This window comes from Dermacentor variabilis, chromosome 4 (assembly GCF_050947875.1).
Source record: "Dermacentor variabilis isolate Ectoservices chromosome 4, ASM5094787v1, whole genome shotgun sequence".
In the NCBI taxonomy this organism is placed as follows: domain Eukaryota; kingdom Metazoa; phylum Arthropoda; class Arachnida; order Ixodida; family Ixodidae; genus Dermacentor; species Dermacentor variabilis.
Window position 1 is genome coordinate 108,197,532 of NC_134571.1, and position 16,640 is coordinate 108,214,171.

At 46.8% G+C, this 16,640-nt stretch overlaps 1 protein-coding gene across 2 annotated transcripts in view; it reads right to left on the reverse strand.

Annotated features, from left to right (window-relative positions):
* Nucleotides 1–469: 469 nt before the first annotated feature.
* Nucleotides 470–16,640, reverse strand: part of rk (G-protein coupled receptor rickets) — a 162,694-nt gene continuing 146,523 nt past the window's right edge. For both annotated transcript variants that reach the window (XM_075689970.1, XM_075689969.1), the window contains 8 exons: nt 15,969–16,034; nt 15,251–15,394; nt 14,786–14,857; nt 11,964–12,262; nt 10,291–10,467; nt 9,235–9,473; nt 6,223–8,569; nt 470–4,710 (listed from right to left, as the gene is read on the reverse strand). In XM_075689970.1, coding sequence (XP_075546085.1) covers nt 6,296–8,569; nt 9,235–9,473; nt 10,291–10,467; nt 11,964–12,262; nt 14,786–14,857; nt 15,251–15,394; nt 15,969–16,034 — 3,271 coding nt within the window. In that variant the 3' untranslated portion in view covers nt 470–4,710; nt 6,223–6,295. The remainder of the gene's footprint in view (nt 4,711–6,222; nt 8,570–9,234; nt 9,474–10,290; nt 10,468–11,963; nt 12,263–14,785; nt 14,858–15,250; nt 15,395–15,968; nt 16,035–16,640) is intronic.

Sequence of the window (16,640 nt, forward strand, 5' to 3'; positions counted from 1 at the left end):
CTTCTCCTGATATAAAGAGTGATCTTTAGAACGTTTAGCAGCATCCAGAGATATGAATCTCCCTGAATGCTACGTGATCGCAGCTCACCACAAGCTTTGTTCACGCACGAAGTTGTCTGTTCACTATTCCTCGTCTTGTTGTTGTCGACGTTGTCGCTGTCTGTTATAGCTTTTGCTATCGTGTTCGGCGCTAGTAACGCGCAGTGACTATACGAGATCGGCCAACCAGCGAGACAGCCATCTATTACATGGGGATTCTCATAAAATCCTTTAAGTGTTAATTAAAATATATAGTAAAAGTGAAAGGCCAAAACCAGGAACCATCCTACTAACATCAAGAGCAACATTGTTCCCTCCTCACAAGTCGTTACCCCAGATGCCACACTCAACGTTGTTTCCCTTAAGCTTAAATTGCAGACAGTCGCAGTGGTATAGTCGTGTACAAAGTAAGCTGCACTGACACTTTGTTGTTTTGCGCAGAGCAAGAAAAAAAAGGTTGTTTATTCCGTTTGTATATATTACAAGTGGGTCTGTATGCTCAAAACATCCAAGCACATCAAAATGGCACTGAATACGCAGTGTTCGTATAATACAAGAGTGTATAATGGCAATATATTCGCGCGTTATATCACAGTCCATCACACACGCCGACGTTCCATTGTCTAGTTGACCACAGGACGAAAATCTTGCCGACACCTTGATCTTTGTTCCACAATATACAGAGACCTGAATGACCAGAATGCATTCGCGACGCTGGAGTCGTAGATAGGGGTTTATTTCGCGTTTGCTTGTGCAGCTGCCAGGTAATTGTCATGGCAAACAAATGATGCCAGCCTCAGTTTGCTCAGCCACAATCAGTTGAGCAAAGTGCTGCTCAGACTCAACGTAGCTTCAGCGCCGACAAATGCGATATACATGTTAGCGTATCAGGTCATATACAAGTCGCAAGCGTCAACGCAAAAAAGTTCGCTGCAGTTATTTGTAGTTTCCCACAATAACAGCGGAGCTGGAGAATGTTTAACAAGGAACACAAGGTCAATCTTGTCCCTCGAACATATCCAGAAAGAAAGAATCCACGACAATGATGTTCAAGAACACCTCAAGCGCGTAGGCAGTGCTTGTAATGAGAGATAATAAATGTCGTTCTTTGTGAGCAAAATAAATGCTAATACCTTATGCTGTGTGAATTTTACACGAATGGTAACAAATTTTTTTGATAGTGCCATAATTCGCACACCGCATATGTGACGCTTAGATAAAAAGCTATAGGGCTAACAACCACAGCCTATATCAAGGCGTTTTGAAGTCTGAATGTGAACTTCGCAGCAACGTGATTTAGAGCCGCTAATAAGACGGCCCTTTGTACACAATGCAGCATATGCTTTGACTGAAGTGCCAGTTCTATTCCCGCCCGGCAACATGGCAGTCGAAACACCAATTTTTTCTCAGTGTATCTCTCGGCGCTTCTGTGCCTTATATTCTGAAATGTCATTAAACATAACAAAAAAAAGAAAAACGTCGCCTGGAATACTGTTAGCTTTTCCGCAGTTTTATACGGTGCCTAGCGTCAACCGATGTTACAGCATACGCATTTGCTAGGAAATTAAATCTTACAGATGGAGATTTACCAAGAATGGTCAATTTGTTGAAACAACTTGGGCGTTGAATGGAGGCTGATAAATACATAGAATAACTATTTCAGAAACTCTACTTCAGTTCCTTGTCTGCGTTAAAGTGTCCTTCAAAATACCGCATGTCGTAATCTTACGTAGATATAACTGCAATAAATCGCAGAAGTTAACATACGAGTAATAATGTTTCTGTTAAGATGTTCGCTGCTTTTCTGAGGATCCACTGAGAAAGAAAGAAAATCACCGAGAAGGCGGTTGCTTTTCGGTGCTATAGTTTCATTTTCTTTTGCAAATTGTTTTTCCAAGACGTTAATTGCGAGTTGTCACAGACTCACTTTCTCTTCAAAAGCGAATCGCATTTAGGCTCACCAAGTGAGCGCGAAGCTCAAGACTTAAGCGGCATGCTACATTGGCCGGAACACTTATGCAACCACACAGCGTGAGAAGCGGCTCAGTTTCATGGCTCATTCATCAGCACATTTATTCAAGCTTATGTGATGTGAATTTTATGTGACAAATTTCAGCAATGCGACGACCGTAACTGCAATATGTCAAGACGTGTGCTCGGCATACTACGACCATAAAACTTCGGAGTTTAGCGGGAATCGATACTTATTTGGTGCTTATTTGTCAAAAGCCTGGTTGTCGCTTCGACCACAGTCTTTCGGACATTTCTCTGGCGCGGTTTCTCCTTGCTTCACAGTTTCTTCATAAAAGCAACCTGGTTTTGTGTGAACTTTTGCGGAGCTTAAAGAAAAGAAAAAGAAAATAAAAGCACCGGCGAAACATTTGCCATGAGAAATGTTAAATGACTCACATCAACAAGAATGTCACGACTGTCAGTGCCTGCATTTGCCGAAAAGAAAAAAAAAAGATGCCTCCGGACACATGATGCGCACGTTAGTTGTCATTGTAGCAATCAGTGACAGGGTGCTCCTACGGCAAATGCGGTGCATTGAACGCATATGTGGGCGAGGATGTGCTGCGGGCAGTGTAAAGTATGCCGTATCTATAAATGCGAATCTTGGCGCATCAAAACGAACGGCAGGTGTGTTGAAGGTATTCCAAACGGAGTCAAGTAGAACGTAATAGAAGGCATCGTAAGACGGTGCAATTGGGCTGAAAGTTCAGTGTATCAGTTGGCGATTAACAGCATCAGTTTTCATTCGGCAGTTCAAAAGTGTGTCGGAATTTTCTTTGAACTGGCCCTAACTGGTGTCCACATACCAAGCTGTAAATGCGGCAATGTCAACAGAAAACGAAACATATTGACAAATGAAAGAAACCACCGGCTGTAGAAAACTATAGATAAATACAGGCCAATAAAATCTATGATAGTATATATAACTCATGTGAAACGTCCAATAGGACGTTAGGAATGGACGAGAGACTGAAATTAGTCAGAAGGATTCAAAGATAACGCAGTGCCAGAAACGGACATCAGTACCCAAGGCTCTGGAGGTAACGTTGCATGTCGCATTGAGCCAACGAGAGAGTGGGGGTTTGCGAAGCGTCGGCGATTCACTTCTTACTCGACAGTCTAACGAACTTATTCATGATCATAGTTGTCATTACGAAGAATTACCGAAGGAGGCGGAGAAGCGGGAGCGTATTCTAGGAAAAGGACAACGACCGTTTCGTGTAGTGGTCCTGAACGGCTTTCCTCATATCCTGCTAACCATGACAATCAGTGAATGTTAGGCAAGTGTCTTTTAAGCTTGACTACTGAGGCGCGTGAGTTCACTCAATTTCACTGAGTAGGCGCCTTGTTAGCGTGCACACGTGCTCTATGATTATGCTAGGCCTAACTTATAGGCAAAAGGTTCACCACTAAACCAGTTTGACGCTTCTACACAAGGTTTGGGATGAGTGTGCGAGAAAATTTACTTATCCGAGGATGAACGGCATTAACGTATCTACTTAACGTATCTACTAATTGTGCGTACAACTTGCAAGAGAGACGTAATGCGGCCGCCTGTCCCAGCCTATCTATTTGAAACATGTCAGACGACCCCTTCGTTGGCGTTACCGTCCAAGTAAACCCTTGTATCAAAGCGCGCTCCAGCTGTTTCAGTCTGTTTGAAAATCTATTCACTACGGTTCGCCCCGTTTTTGATGACAGAGCGTGGTGAAACCACCTGCGTCATTGCGGTATCGAGAACGATGCAGCTACGATGCGTAAAATACAGCGGGCTGACGTGACGTGAACTCAATATGACGTCATGAAGTCATGAAGTCATGAAGTCATGAAGAACATGTTGCTGTCGAAAGTTCTTCGCGGAAACAACTTTGTACAAGTTTCCTTCAAGAGTGCTCCTGTGCAACTTTGACAGTTATTATTTGACAACTTTCACACAAGCGGTCATTCAATGCTGCAACGTGAACACAATCAAATTTCATTTCAATACTGCACAGAGTCAGAGTTGCCATTTCATAGCAAGCAGCTCTATCGTGTGGCTACAGACGAGTGAATACCATTCAGTCATGTCGTTACAAACCACAACGACAGGTTGTTGGAGATCGTCTAACGCGACATAATACTTGTACGAAAACAGCCAGAGTCCCCCCCCCCCCCCTTAAAAGCCATGCAGCTCAGTCAAATTCTTTCCGACTGACTTGCTTCGTACGTTGCTTTTAATGCGATAACAATGTGCAGCACATTCTGACAAGACAATACACGAAAGTGTGTGGGACATATGCAAGAAGTGTTTCTCCCGGGCAAACGATTTACCATAGACTGGTTCATGAGTTATGGTCAATCATGACAAGAACAAGACGACATGCAATGCATTGGCCAATGAATAGCGAGTGCCACTCAAGGCAAGCTTCTTAATGTGGCTGCTAGCCACCGCAAATTTCCGAATTATTCAATGTATTGTCAAGGTCGTCCACGCACTGATTCTTTGCAAAACAAGGATGATGGATTGTGTTACATGCAAGCACAAATAAATAAGAGCTTTCGTCATCTTTAGTTATGAATGCATATGTGATCCCAATGAAATAAGCGTACACATCGCACGCAGGCCTATATATACATCGAGGTGGCTTCTTTGCATGGAATGGTGCTAGAGCCCTTGCTCTGAAAGAGAGATAGAGAAAATATAGACGTCAGTAAGGAGAACGCACTCTATAATAAAAGAGAGCATACTTCATAAGAAAATCATGGCAGACTAGCAGGTTACTTTCCTTCAAGTTCATACAGTTTCGGCGACTTTTTTTAAACAAGTGTTGATACAAGTTGCTTTAGAGGTATCCACTGAATGGCTTAGCAAAGCTGAGAAATGGCTGTCAGGAGGATGACGCAACTGCGTTTCTTTCAATTATACGCAACTGCGCACTTCAGTTGGATTTATATGAAGTAAAACGCACATTCATTGCCAATAAAACGAGCTTTATTTAACGCTAAATAAGAATGCGCTAGCGTCATCATTCCCATCAACCGAGACACACGGCGTACGTGCAAAAAGTGAATGGTCCACTGCCTACACTTCAATATCGGAACCCAAGTTCTCATTTTATAACGGAGAACTAAAGAAAGCGTCTGTCCTAAGGGTTTACAAAGCAAGATAGTCCCCCCCCCACCTCCCCTTGAGTTTCAATTAACTGCAGAAATAAATCACATACGCAGAAACACAGAACATTGCATAATGCTGATTGTACAAGAAGGCTTCTTTGTCATGGTTCAGCATCTTGCCGTGGTCTCTAGAAATTTGAGACGGCCACTCAATTTTTCAGGTGGCAATGAATAACCGCTACCTGCAAAATTATTCTCATAACATCGATTCTCGCAGTGCGTGGGAACATTTCTTTTCAGCGCAAGACAGGCAGCTAACTGGCCGTTCTTACCGACATTTAGCATGCTGGGCAGCGTTAAAGCCTCGTCTCCTCCCTTTTCCTTGGCTTACTTTTTACATCTTGTTTTTGTAGCGAAATTGCGAAGGTTGTGCGCACGATAGCCATTGGAGCCACGTTTGGAATAAATAACAAAATACTTGCCAGTACTATATAACGTAACTGCGTACTGCGCACATAAAACACGGTGGAGATTATAGTTCCGTATTACGTAAGATGTTGCAGCTGCGCGTTTAGAGAAGGAGCCACGGATATGCACAACATGAGTGTTGTGCTTCTTCGCAACGCTCGATATAGTGTTTCAACGTGAATGAAAGATCTGATTAAGGTGTTATGGGGATAACGGGTGTTTGACCACTCGCTCTTGAGCATTGACCAGCAGAAAAGTTAGGAGGGAAGGCAATCGCATTTTCCCTGCCGAAGTTCATGCATGAGTAGTAAGTAACCAAGGTCAAGATGAAATCAAGCATTACGGCCTGATTAATGGCATAGGCGACAACGTTCCTAGTGCCGGCCGGTATGATGATTCCTAAATCTCTGTAGCAAGCTTTGTGTAGAAGAAAAAAAATAAGAAGCCAAGAAGTCTATCTAACATTTGCATTCAGTAGAGTATTTCTTCATATCCAACTACTAACTCTCGTTAACATGAGAATAAAAAGTAGCATTCATATGGAGCTATAAACAAGTCGACCACGTCGGCTGAGTTTTGCCAAAATGTGAAATCCAGCACCTTACCTACGCAGCGAGGTATCCGGTGGCTGTGGCGAGCGTCGTCACATCAGGTGTGCCCAATAATAAGAATATGTGTGCAGTCAGTGCTCCTCTGTTTCAGTGGTAGCGCTGCTTATGGGAGGAGACCCTTCAGCACCACTCACTGCCGGCGGGTCCTCGACTGGTTTTTCGGCATCTTCGACTTTTGGCTCTTCCGGCGCAAGCAAGGCGCGGCATTCCTGCCTCGACCCGAGCTCACAGCAGGAGCTCCTCGCCCTGAACTCGATGAAGACTTCGTCGTTGTCTGAGTTCGAGTCCGAGCGGTCGGCGTCACTGCCATCGTGAGGAATGGGTTCGAGCTGGCTCCACTCCTGGAAGCTGCCTTCCTGCTTGTGGATGCGCGTGTCGCTCTTCGAGCACGGTAAGCTCTCAGAGGACTTGGGCCTTAAATGGCTCTGGCTGCTCACCTTGAGCTTGCGCTCCTTGGTCTCCGACTTGCCCTTCGGGCTGTGACTAGACAGCGAACGCAGGAACTGGGGCAAGTTCTTGAGAGACATCTTCTTGAGGGAGTTGTCGGACACGACTTTGCGGCCCGTCTGATAGGATCCTGGAGCGGCCTTGCGCCCCTGACTGCTGATGTCGTCTACGCTTATGTGCATTTTCTTTTTGCCGTGTGCACGTTTCTTCTTTCGCGGTTCCTCGGAGACCGAAGACGGTTGTTGTTGTTGTTCTTGTTCTTGTTCTTGCTGCTTTTGCTGCTGCTGCTGCTCCGGCGAGTCGCACGACGCTTTTGAGGTCCCCGGTTGAACAACGCCGCTAGGGCCAGACTCGCTCTGTAACGACGTGTTTGTCGTGTCGTCCTTCACCGAGTTACGCGGCTCTGACTGATCGGTGGAGAGCACGACGTGCTCCTCCTTGGACAGCTCGCTGCTGTCCTCGTGGCTGGTCTCGGCAAGCCGGTTGTAGAAGCAGTTGAACTTTTCCTCGAACTCCTTGCTCTTGAAAGGCAGCGAGGCCTCTTTCCGGCAGCAAGCGGGACACAGGTTATCGCTCCTCCGTCGTTGCGCGTACGGCGGCGAGCGGGGCGGTGGTGCGGCACCGGCCCTAGCCGAGTCGTCCACGGCCAGCTGCCGGCAGAGCTGTGGCTTGTCGCGCGTCGAGGCCCTCAGAAGCCGACCGGGTTCAGCACCGGTCGCCCTAGTCACGGGCGGACCACGCGCCGTCCCGTCGCTACTGACAGACGACCGCGACATGCGCACGGTGGATGTCGAAGAGTCCGGCCTGCTGCAGGACAGGCTAGAGTCCTGGGATGGCTTGCGGCCAACCACGGCCCAGGAGGCGCCTCCGCGGCCGCCCAGCAGCCGCAGCGGGATGCTGCCTTGGCGCCAGCTGTCCGAGCGCGACGAGAAGTTCTCGCTCGAAATGCTGGACGCCCGCTGTCCACCGCGTTCCATGGTGCGCTGGATGCGCGCCAGCGCGTAGTTGTAGCCGTCGACGTCCGCCGGATGGGCGTCGGGGTCCCGGCAGAGCAGGTAGCGAAGCGCGAACGCCTTCCAGCCGCTGGGAGCCACCCGCGTCGTTCCCTTGGCCAGACCGCACTGGCATGGCGGTCCGGGCGCCTGCTGGTCCGTGAGCCTCTCGCCCGCGGAGTTGGTGCCCAAGAGGGTGTGGCGATTCGAGAAGTTGGAGCTGTGGCGGCAGCGGCCGATGCCCCGTGTGACGCGAGACTCCTCGATGCGCTTGCAGATGAGTACGCAGTCGCGTTTGAACTGCTTCGTGAATATGGCGTAGAGGAATGGATTAGCGCAGCTGTTGAGAGGAAGCACGAAGATAGTGAACACCTTGGCCTCCTCGAGCGAGACAAGCTGCAGCCCGGCCACCGCGGTGAGCGAAAAGAATGCAATGGGCGCCCAGCAGAGGAAGTCGGTGAAGACGAGCAGCGCCATGCGCTTAGCGATCCGAGAGTCGTTGGAGTTCCACGCCTGTGAGCCTCGGATGGCGCAGTACATCTTCAGATAGCAGCCCATGAGGATGAGGAAGGCGACGCCGTTGATGAGTATGAGGAAGACAACGTAAGCCAAAGACGTGACCGAATCCTCTGTTTCGAACGGCAAGCACACAGCGAACTTCCGGTAGTCACTGACGCCCAGCAATGGAAGCAACGCCATGACAAGCGCGAATATCCAGCCGCAGCCCATTATGTATCCTGCGTGCTTGAGCGATAGCCGCTTGTTGAGGTGCATGGCATGCGTAATGGCATAGTTTCGTTCCATGGTGATCACCGACAGCGTGTACACGGAAAGCTCTGAGCTGAGCACGCCGAGGAATCCGGCCGCTTGGCAGCCAGGAGACATCTGCCAACCGATGCCGTATACCTGCACACATTGAAATTGTGAAGGAGAATTATGAGCACAGGAACGAAGACAGTCAATGCACAATAAAAGGAAAACAACAAAAGCAAAGGAATAATCCAGAAACACTTTAATTTATAATAAATATAATGCAAAGTTTCGAATGTACGCACCTCCTTCTGAGTGCATAACGTAATTTGGAAAGCTTAAAAGCAGTAAAAACGCGCCATCAGCTGGTCCATGTTGGCTCATAACGTATAAGAAGCGTATGACTGTTTATAAAAGCTTTGTCTACCTCACCCAGACATGGAGGAAAGCGCGCTGTGTGACCGTTAAATGTTCTAACGTGTCCCATAAGGCGAAACAAGAGCGCTTGCAGCGAACCAATCATGAAATCAATGAAATCAGAAGAGACACGCTACAATGGGTTCAGAGAAGCAGCTTTCCTTGGGCGATATAAATCGCCAATAACATTTTTCCGGCCAAATTCAACACGCACCAACATGCACGTTCAGAAAACTCTGATGGACGTCTGATTCAGGAGTATGATAACTAACGATGCTGACGTGCCTTGAAATTGAGGTTTCCCACTACATTTGCATACAAGTATCGCAGTGTACCGAAAGATCAGACCACTTTCTAGCGCGCGGAACGCAATAACCAAAAGGTCCCGTAAGCAGAGTGCTCACCCGAAACTCGCCAAGAGTGGAGGCGTCGACGACAGCAAGGAACCCCAAGTAGATGCCCATGAAGAAGTCGGCGAGCGCCAGGTTGCACACAAGGAACCGCGGCACGTCCATCTTGGAGCGGCCGAGCGAGAGCACGACCACGACGAGGCCATTGCCAAGCATGGCGAGCAGGAAGACGACCCAGACGCCACAGCGCAGCGTCCACCAGCCGAACAGGTCCTCGCACGGCATGAATGGGGCTGCGAGAACGGACGGCAGAAAGAATGTTAGAATAGCGCACGAGGCCTTACATATGTTAAACGAACGAACTTTGCGGGACATTAGCCCTGTCGATTCCCAACGCGCATGTTACGTTACGCTGAATTTGATATCTCCATTTTCTCATTTAAGCCCTAAAAACGGGATGCACAGCCTACGGTGTTGTCTTTTTTTATCTCTGTAGCGAGTTTTCACTTCCGAACATGGAGCACAAGAGGTGTGGCGTAATTAGAATCGACTGCCTGGGCATACCGCTAAAGAGAATCGCACAAAGCCTAAGTCGAGCCGTGTGAGCAAAAACCGCAGCGGTGGTAAGCAGCCAATGTGCCGAGAATCTTTTCGATAAATCATCAGTGAGTGTTCTAGGGAAGCCCGCTGGACAAGCGTAACCTGCAGTATTTTGCGCCATATCGTGAAGACAACCGAGTTGCTGTCGTCGTCGTCGTCGTCGTCGTCGTCGTCGTCGTCGTCGTCGTTGTTGTTGTTGTTGTTGTTGTTGTTGTTGTTGTTGTTGTTGTTGTTGTTGTTGTTGTTGTTGTTGCATGCGTGAATGTACACTGCAGTGTCTTCTTGGTTTCTTGGTGCGCCAAATGGCGCTTTGGGCGTTGCGCCACACCACTGACGGAAACCCACTCACCGACCACATGACAACTGCATCCACCAATCAAGTATGAAGTACTACTAAATACTGCAGGTTCTTTAAACAGTCTTGCTCTACGTCGATTACACGGGTTGCACATAGGTGCATCCTTAGTACACAAAGCTGCTTATAAGAAAATGACACGAAGCATCACCCACTTGGTAGTGGAATGCACTGCACGGGGTACTGGAATTCCTCGTCGCTTGTATACAGGGCCTTGTAGTCCTCCAGGTATTCGCCGTAGTACTGGGCCAGGTTGTCAGGAATGATGTAGTCCTGGCCGAAGACCTTGATTAGCTGGTGAGTAAACTCTTGAAACTTTGACGTGATGTTATCTGCGGATATTCGAAGGAAATACTACGTTATCTTAGGGAATATCTTCACATATACAATAAAGCATTAGAGCCAGAAAACGTATCGTGAACGTAATACCATGCGAAAGCGTTCACTGAGCGGAACAGAACAAAGGCAATCCTAAGCAATCTCGACACTTCCAATAAAGTGGTAGAGGGCTGCACATTCCAGGTCCGCCTACAGACATACAGTACGGTGGTGCCGCATTCCGCCATTTGCCTTCGATGTAACGGGTATCAGCGCTGTTACGATGCTGTTATGACGCGTGCTTAAGTTGGTTAAATCAGTGAAAGGCGATCAATTTCACTTATGCCGAATACGAAGGCTACGGGCTTCTTGCGGTGAAAAAATCACGGCAAATAATCAAGGGAATCAAGTGGCCGTGACAGTTAACTATAAGGGACAACATATGAAATCAGATAGCACAAACCAGTAGCGTTACGCGCTATGAACATTTTGCCTGCTTTGGGAGTTACGTTGTCCCGCAACAATAAATTAGCTTCTATGTTGCTTGCATTTAGTTTATTTAGCGTTGCGCTTCAAGTGCTTTTCTTGTCATGGACGGCATGCGCGTGTCAGCATGACGCAGCGTTCCTGACAGGAAAGTAGCGAGAACAGCGTGGCAATAAAAGGAAGTGTGCGCTGAACTTATGACAACTATTCGGGGACAACATAGGTCCCACAGTGTGCATGAATTTAATTTTAGAGTGTAGTTCACAATCGGTGTCTTTGCTATCACCGATGGCTGGGAGTGCACGGTGGTCACTACGGAAGCATACGATCGACTAGGCGATAGTCAGCAGCAAGAATCATGCTGTTAAAGCCGGCAGCACGCAAGCGGAAAGCACACAGCAGAGTTCATTCAAAGCAATACTATGGTGGGATGCTTATTGCTATATTACATCGGCAAATACTACGCAGTAGGACTGAAACAGTGGCGCATCTATGCGTGCGCCGCGCTGCCGTGCAGACATACACCGACAGGAAAGAGATAGGGTGAATGGCATTCGGCTGATCATTGTTGCCGACTCTCATGCAAGTCTAAGTTCGAGGGTATCAGTATCTTGTGCAAGTTGCTTGCGCAGATTCGTAAGCAAGTTGATGAAACCGTCTGCTCAAGAATGAAAACTTGCGCCTAAGCACCATTTTCTTTCGCAATTTCAAATAAAATGTTTCGTTTGCAGTTGTCTATGCCGGACGTACTTTAGTAAGAGGGCGTATCAGCAAAACTTTCGGTGCGACATCTTCGCGGTTACGTGCGGTCCTGAGAAATAGTATGACATTTCGAATCTTACGCAGCAGACGTGAAGCAGAAGTGAAGCGCTCGCGGTGTTTCCTTTTCCTACCCCCTTGCATTCTTGAGCTGCAATCTAATGATTTCCCGATCGATGCTCCCAGAAGCGTGCCACACGCGGTCTTGTCGCAGCGATGGAGCTGCCTTTAAAGTAACACAGGTAGTCAACCATAATATTCGCACCCGGAAAGACGTCCAACGCGGAGGCATTACTGAGGCTGGTCCACTTGTCCATGTCGATGTCATCCTTCTTGAGCCATAGCACGGCGTCCTTGGCAACAGGTGCGTCGGGCGTCCCACTACCCACCGACTGCAGGTACGCGCAGCAGTGGTACGAGTAGGAGAGGTACAGCTTCTGGATGCGGGGAAACGCCTCCGGGGGCGGAAAGCTGCGCAAGTGGCGGTTTCCAGACGTCACGAGGCGATGCAAGCCGCGCAGACCGCGGTATGGCATCGCCGGGAACGCGTTGTCCGCCAAGTTCCTGGACAGGGCAAAGAGCCGGTGAGAAACCGGAAGTACGCCATTCGACTGAGAAACGCCAAAGAAGCGGTTGATGAAAGCGAGAGCTGAACTCTGATATAGAATTTTCAGTACTTCGAGATGGGGAATAGAGATAAAGCGAATCAGGAAACTTAAGCAAAAAAAGAGCGCGGAATTTGCAACTGACTTATGGAGCAAGTACGGCCAAACTCGACACACTCTATTTCGCGTGTGGGCATTCCTTTTCACGGCCGAGAGCGTCAGAGTTCCGTAAGCGGCAGACGTTACTCGCAAAATGTTGAAGGCTCCTTCATGTAAAGTCTTGGTAAAGTATGTCTGCTACTAAAGCTTTACAAATACTAGCGAGAAGAATTAGTGGAAACGATGAGCTTCACTTTTTGTTAGTAACAAGCTTAGGAAGCTTCACATGGTCGTTAGGTTAAGCATATTAAAACCAAGGAGGACTGAAAGTTTAATACCCCCGGCTTCATTCGCAGTACCCTTATAAGTTTTCAGGTATACCGAACAGTGTGCTACACACTAACGTGCGCTCATATGAGCCCTAAGCTGATTTTCCATCTGAAACGGAATCATTACATGTGAACACGTTTCCCGTATGGAAGTCATAACATTTTACCCGTGATCTATAACTGCACTATCCGCTGCACCAAATTTTTGATATAGCACTCGCGTGTAATCAGAAATGTGCAAATGTGCCACTTTCACTCCATTCCCTCCAGCTCCAAAACCACCTGGTTTGAACGTCGTCGGGGTTTTGTACACCAAACTTACTTCGTTCACCTATGCCAGCCCAGAAGTTGTTTATTTCCCGGCAGCCAATGGCGGCATAATCATCACCCTCATAAACCAATAGCACAACGGTGAAGTCACAGATCTGCCCTAATGCAGCCATCTGTAATGCAAGCATGGCCAATAAACGATGCTCCCAAACAATAAAGGGCACGAAATGTACGAAAAGTCTACACCCTTCGCAGTTAACGCCGAACACGGATCCCGATGCATTTACGTGCTTTTATACGTGCGTACTCCCATACTTCTGTTGGCGTTACAGTGGCATGCGAAACATGTAAAAGGGAGAATAAGTTGCAGCCGGCTATTTGGGTGGCATGACATGTCGCCATGACACGTTCATGCCTTGGACGACATAAACTGCACAGACAGTGAAGAAAAGAAACGTGGTGTAGTCAAGACTAATGCCACAGAAGCGAAAATTGCGTAGTGATGCATGTCCAAGCAAATGCAGGCAATACCCCCTACAGGAATCGGCATGTCTATTTAGTACACTTCAAAAGTGTGCCGTTTCATTCAATTTTTCCCGCCGTTGTGCGAGAGACAGAGGCAAATAAATGAAATCCAAACGCAGGGAGGTTCAGCGGAAGCTTAACCTCCTTGCGTTCGGGCCCAACTTAGCCAGCTCGGCTCATCTCGGCCCAGCTCGGGCCCAGCTCGGGCCCAGCTCGGGCCCAACTCCGATGCGGCCCATTCAAATACATGTAAAACGCAAAAATGCTTTTCCGAGATAACCCATAGACTGATTTTAATGAAATTTATTCCATTTGAGAGAGAAAGTTAAATTCTAGTGACTATTGTGAGCGGAATTTCGAGTTATGGCCTGAATCTTGAGAAAGAAATTTTCAAAAATTCGCAAGTTCGAAAAATATAGACTCAGGAAGTTTACAAATAAATAGTTCTGCATCAAGAACAAATATCGCGGTTCCGTAAACGGCATCCATTAGATCATTGAAAGCGGACAAATTCGGTATGCCAATTTATATCTTAGATAAATTTGTTACGTCGTGTACAAGGGTTCCGCAAAAGCTGTATTTCCATGTTACTTATTTTTTTATTTATGTGTAACCTATAAATTTTGTCCGCATTAGATGTACTATCAGATCTAATTCCCTGAATTGTGATATCATTTCTCGTTGCCGAGTTAGAGTTGTAAACTTGATAGTTTCATGTTCCGAAAATTTTTTATTTTTGCCAATTTTTAATAAAAAATTGACCATCTCAATAAAAAATTCAAAAGCAACGTCACTAGATTTTACGTTTTTTCTTTTAAATGCAGCAAACCTAGTCAAATTTGGTGCTGTGATTGCCGAGAAAAACGAATAATCTTTTCACACGTATTTAGATAGGAGCACCCGAGCTAAACCTTCCACCGTTATACTCTAATTTCCTTCTTTCCTTCCCTCCTCTCTCTGCCTGTCGTCTTTGTTTTGCCCTTTCCCATTTTCCCAGTGTAGGGTAGCCAACCGGACGGTGTTATGGTTAACATCCGTGCCTTCTGCTTTTCTCTTTCCTCCCTCCTCCGCCATTATGCGAACACTGCTGCATGAGGCGCGCCGCCCGACGAAGCAAGTGGTTGACCGAGAATTCTTCGACACGAGCATAACGACTTGTTGTACAAACGATCTGTTTTCGCTTTTCGAACACTAGCGCCCCTTTGAATGTGAACAACTCTATTCATATTTGTTATCGCTATCACAGGTCTCATACTTACAGATCTTGAAGTTTCGCGGTGGGAACAAAAGAGTCCGGATGAATTTCCCTGATGCCATTTTTCTGCAGCGCCCTGTAAGAGAGCAGATGATAAGAAAAAAGACGTCGGCTCAGAGGATCTTCACGCTCTCCACTGCGATGAGAACTGATTGTAAGCAGCGAATGTCTGGAAAACACCTGAACGAGTGCTAGCCAAGACACGAAGAGGGGGTAGCTTTAATTAGAATGCCGATTATTCATGGATAAGAGTCCGCCGCGTTATGGCCTTAGCGTCAAAGAGATGTTTCGATAATTTCTTCCACACAAGAGCGCAGGAAAAGTAATAGAAGACTGCTCTAACGCCTCCTCTAGAGAAACACCTGCAAGCATTTACCTGCAGATTCTTTTTGCAAAGTCATCAAGGTGAACACGAAGCTTTGTGGCTAAGAAAGCCATGCAAGGAGAAAAGAATCAGCTCGTTTCTCACAGCACTTGCAGAGATGTGAGCCCGTGGAAGGCAGTGTCCTCTATGCGACGGATGAGGTTGTTGCCCAGGTTAAGATCGCGAAGCTTCTTGAGCGAAAGGAATGGAGAGTTATCCAGGGATTCGATGCGGTTGTAGGTCAGGTCCCTGCGAAAGCGACAGAGGGGAAAAACGCTTACGTGACTGGATGTTTCTACAAAAGAAAAACAAAGCAGACAATTTCTCAGGTGTACAGTTTTGGAGCCTATATGTAATTATGGTAAATAAACGCTGCAACGAAAAAGAAGAAGCATATCCTTCGCGTTACTTCCGAGTTCATTTCTTTCGATTTGGTCAAAAAAGATTAACTGCAAAAGAAAGAGCAAACAAAGCACAGCTGTGCACTTTAAAAAGTACTTGTCCTGATCTCGCACGTGGCTGTGATATCGAATGTTGGTCACGAAGTAGAGACGTGCTTGGTATTCACACCACGAAATCACTACCTTTACACTTAACCAGACCCATTACACCCTAGTTGTTGCCTTGAGTCTTGGCGTGCTTATCGAGTCTTCTTATTCGACCACTGAGGTGCGCTGTGTCTATCAGTACAGATGATCCAAAAGCTGAAGAAAATGCTTAGGAACGTGGCCGGTAAGGACGGAAATAGCTTTTTTTAAAAAAAAGAAGCACAGGATTTGTAAGCAGATAGTGGATGGTGGTTATCAATTATAATCAGACTTACAAGATGAGGAGCTCCGAGCAGTCGGTTAAATTAGGAACCTGCGTGAGATGATTGGACATGAGGTAGCTGCAACGATATTGAAAGACAGGCAGGAATTAGAACAGGGCTTGAACATGTTTTCTCGCATTGTCACATACATACGAATAACGATAGAAGTATGGGGAGATAAGTGATCATTTTTCACTCCGTTCAATGTTCAGAAAAAACAGGCCTGCATTCACCGCAAGGAACATCGTGCATCAAGGGTACGGGAACGTGCTAAGTCCGTTGTACTGAATAGACCTTGCAAAATGATGATATTGATTACATAAGACGACATTATTTAATCGCATACGGTAGGCGAAAAATATTCTTATGAGCGTGAAATGGGTTACAACAAAGATACTGCTAATCGTGGTGTTAGGCATCAGCCACGGTGCCAGTGTTATTTCTGGGCATGAATGCGATGTGAAAAGCGGAATACCAAACCAAACTGACGCCATGATAATCTCTCGCATGGGTAAAAGCACTATCGATACCAATGGAAATATACGCTGCGCCTTCTAATTCAATTTGTCTCTTCGATTACAGACCTAAAGAAAAAGAATGAGATCTCGTACCTTCCAATATACGAGTACATCTCCCACGATACGTGTTGAAAGAAAGTTATCACCAAACAGTCGATGATCGCTG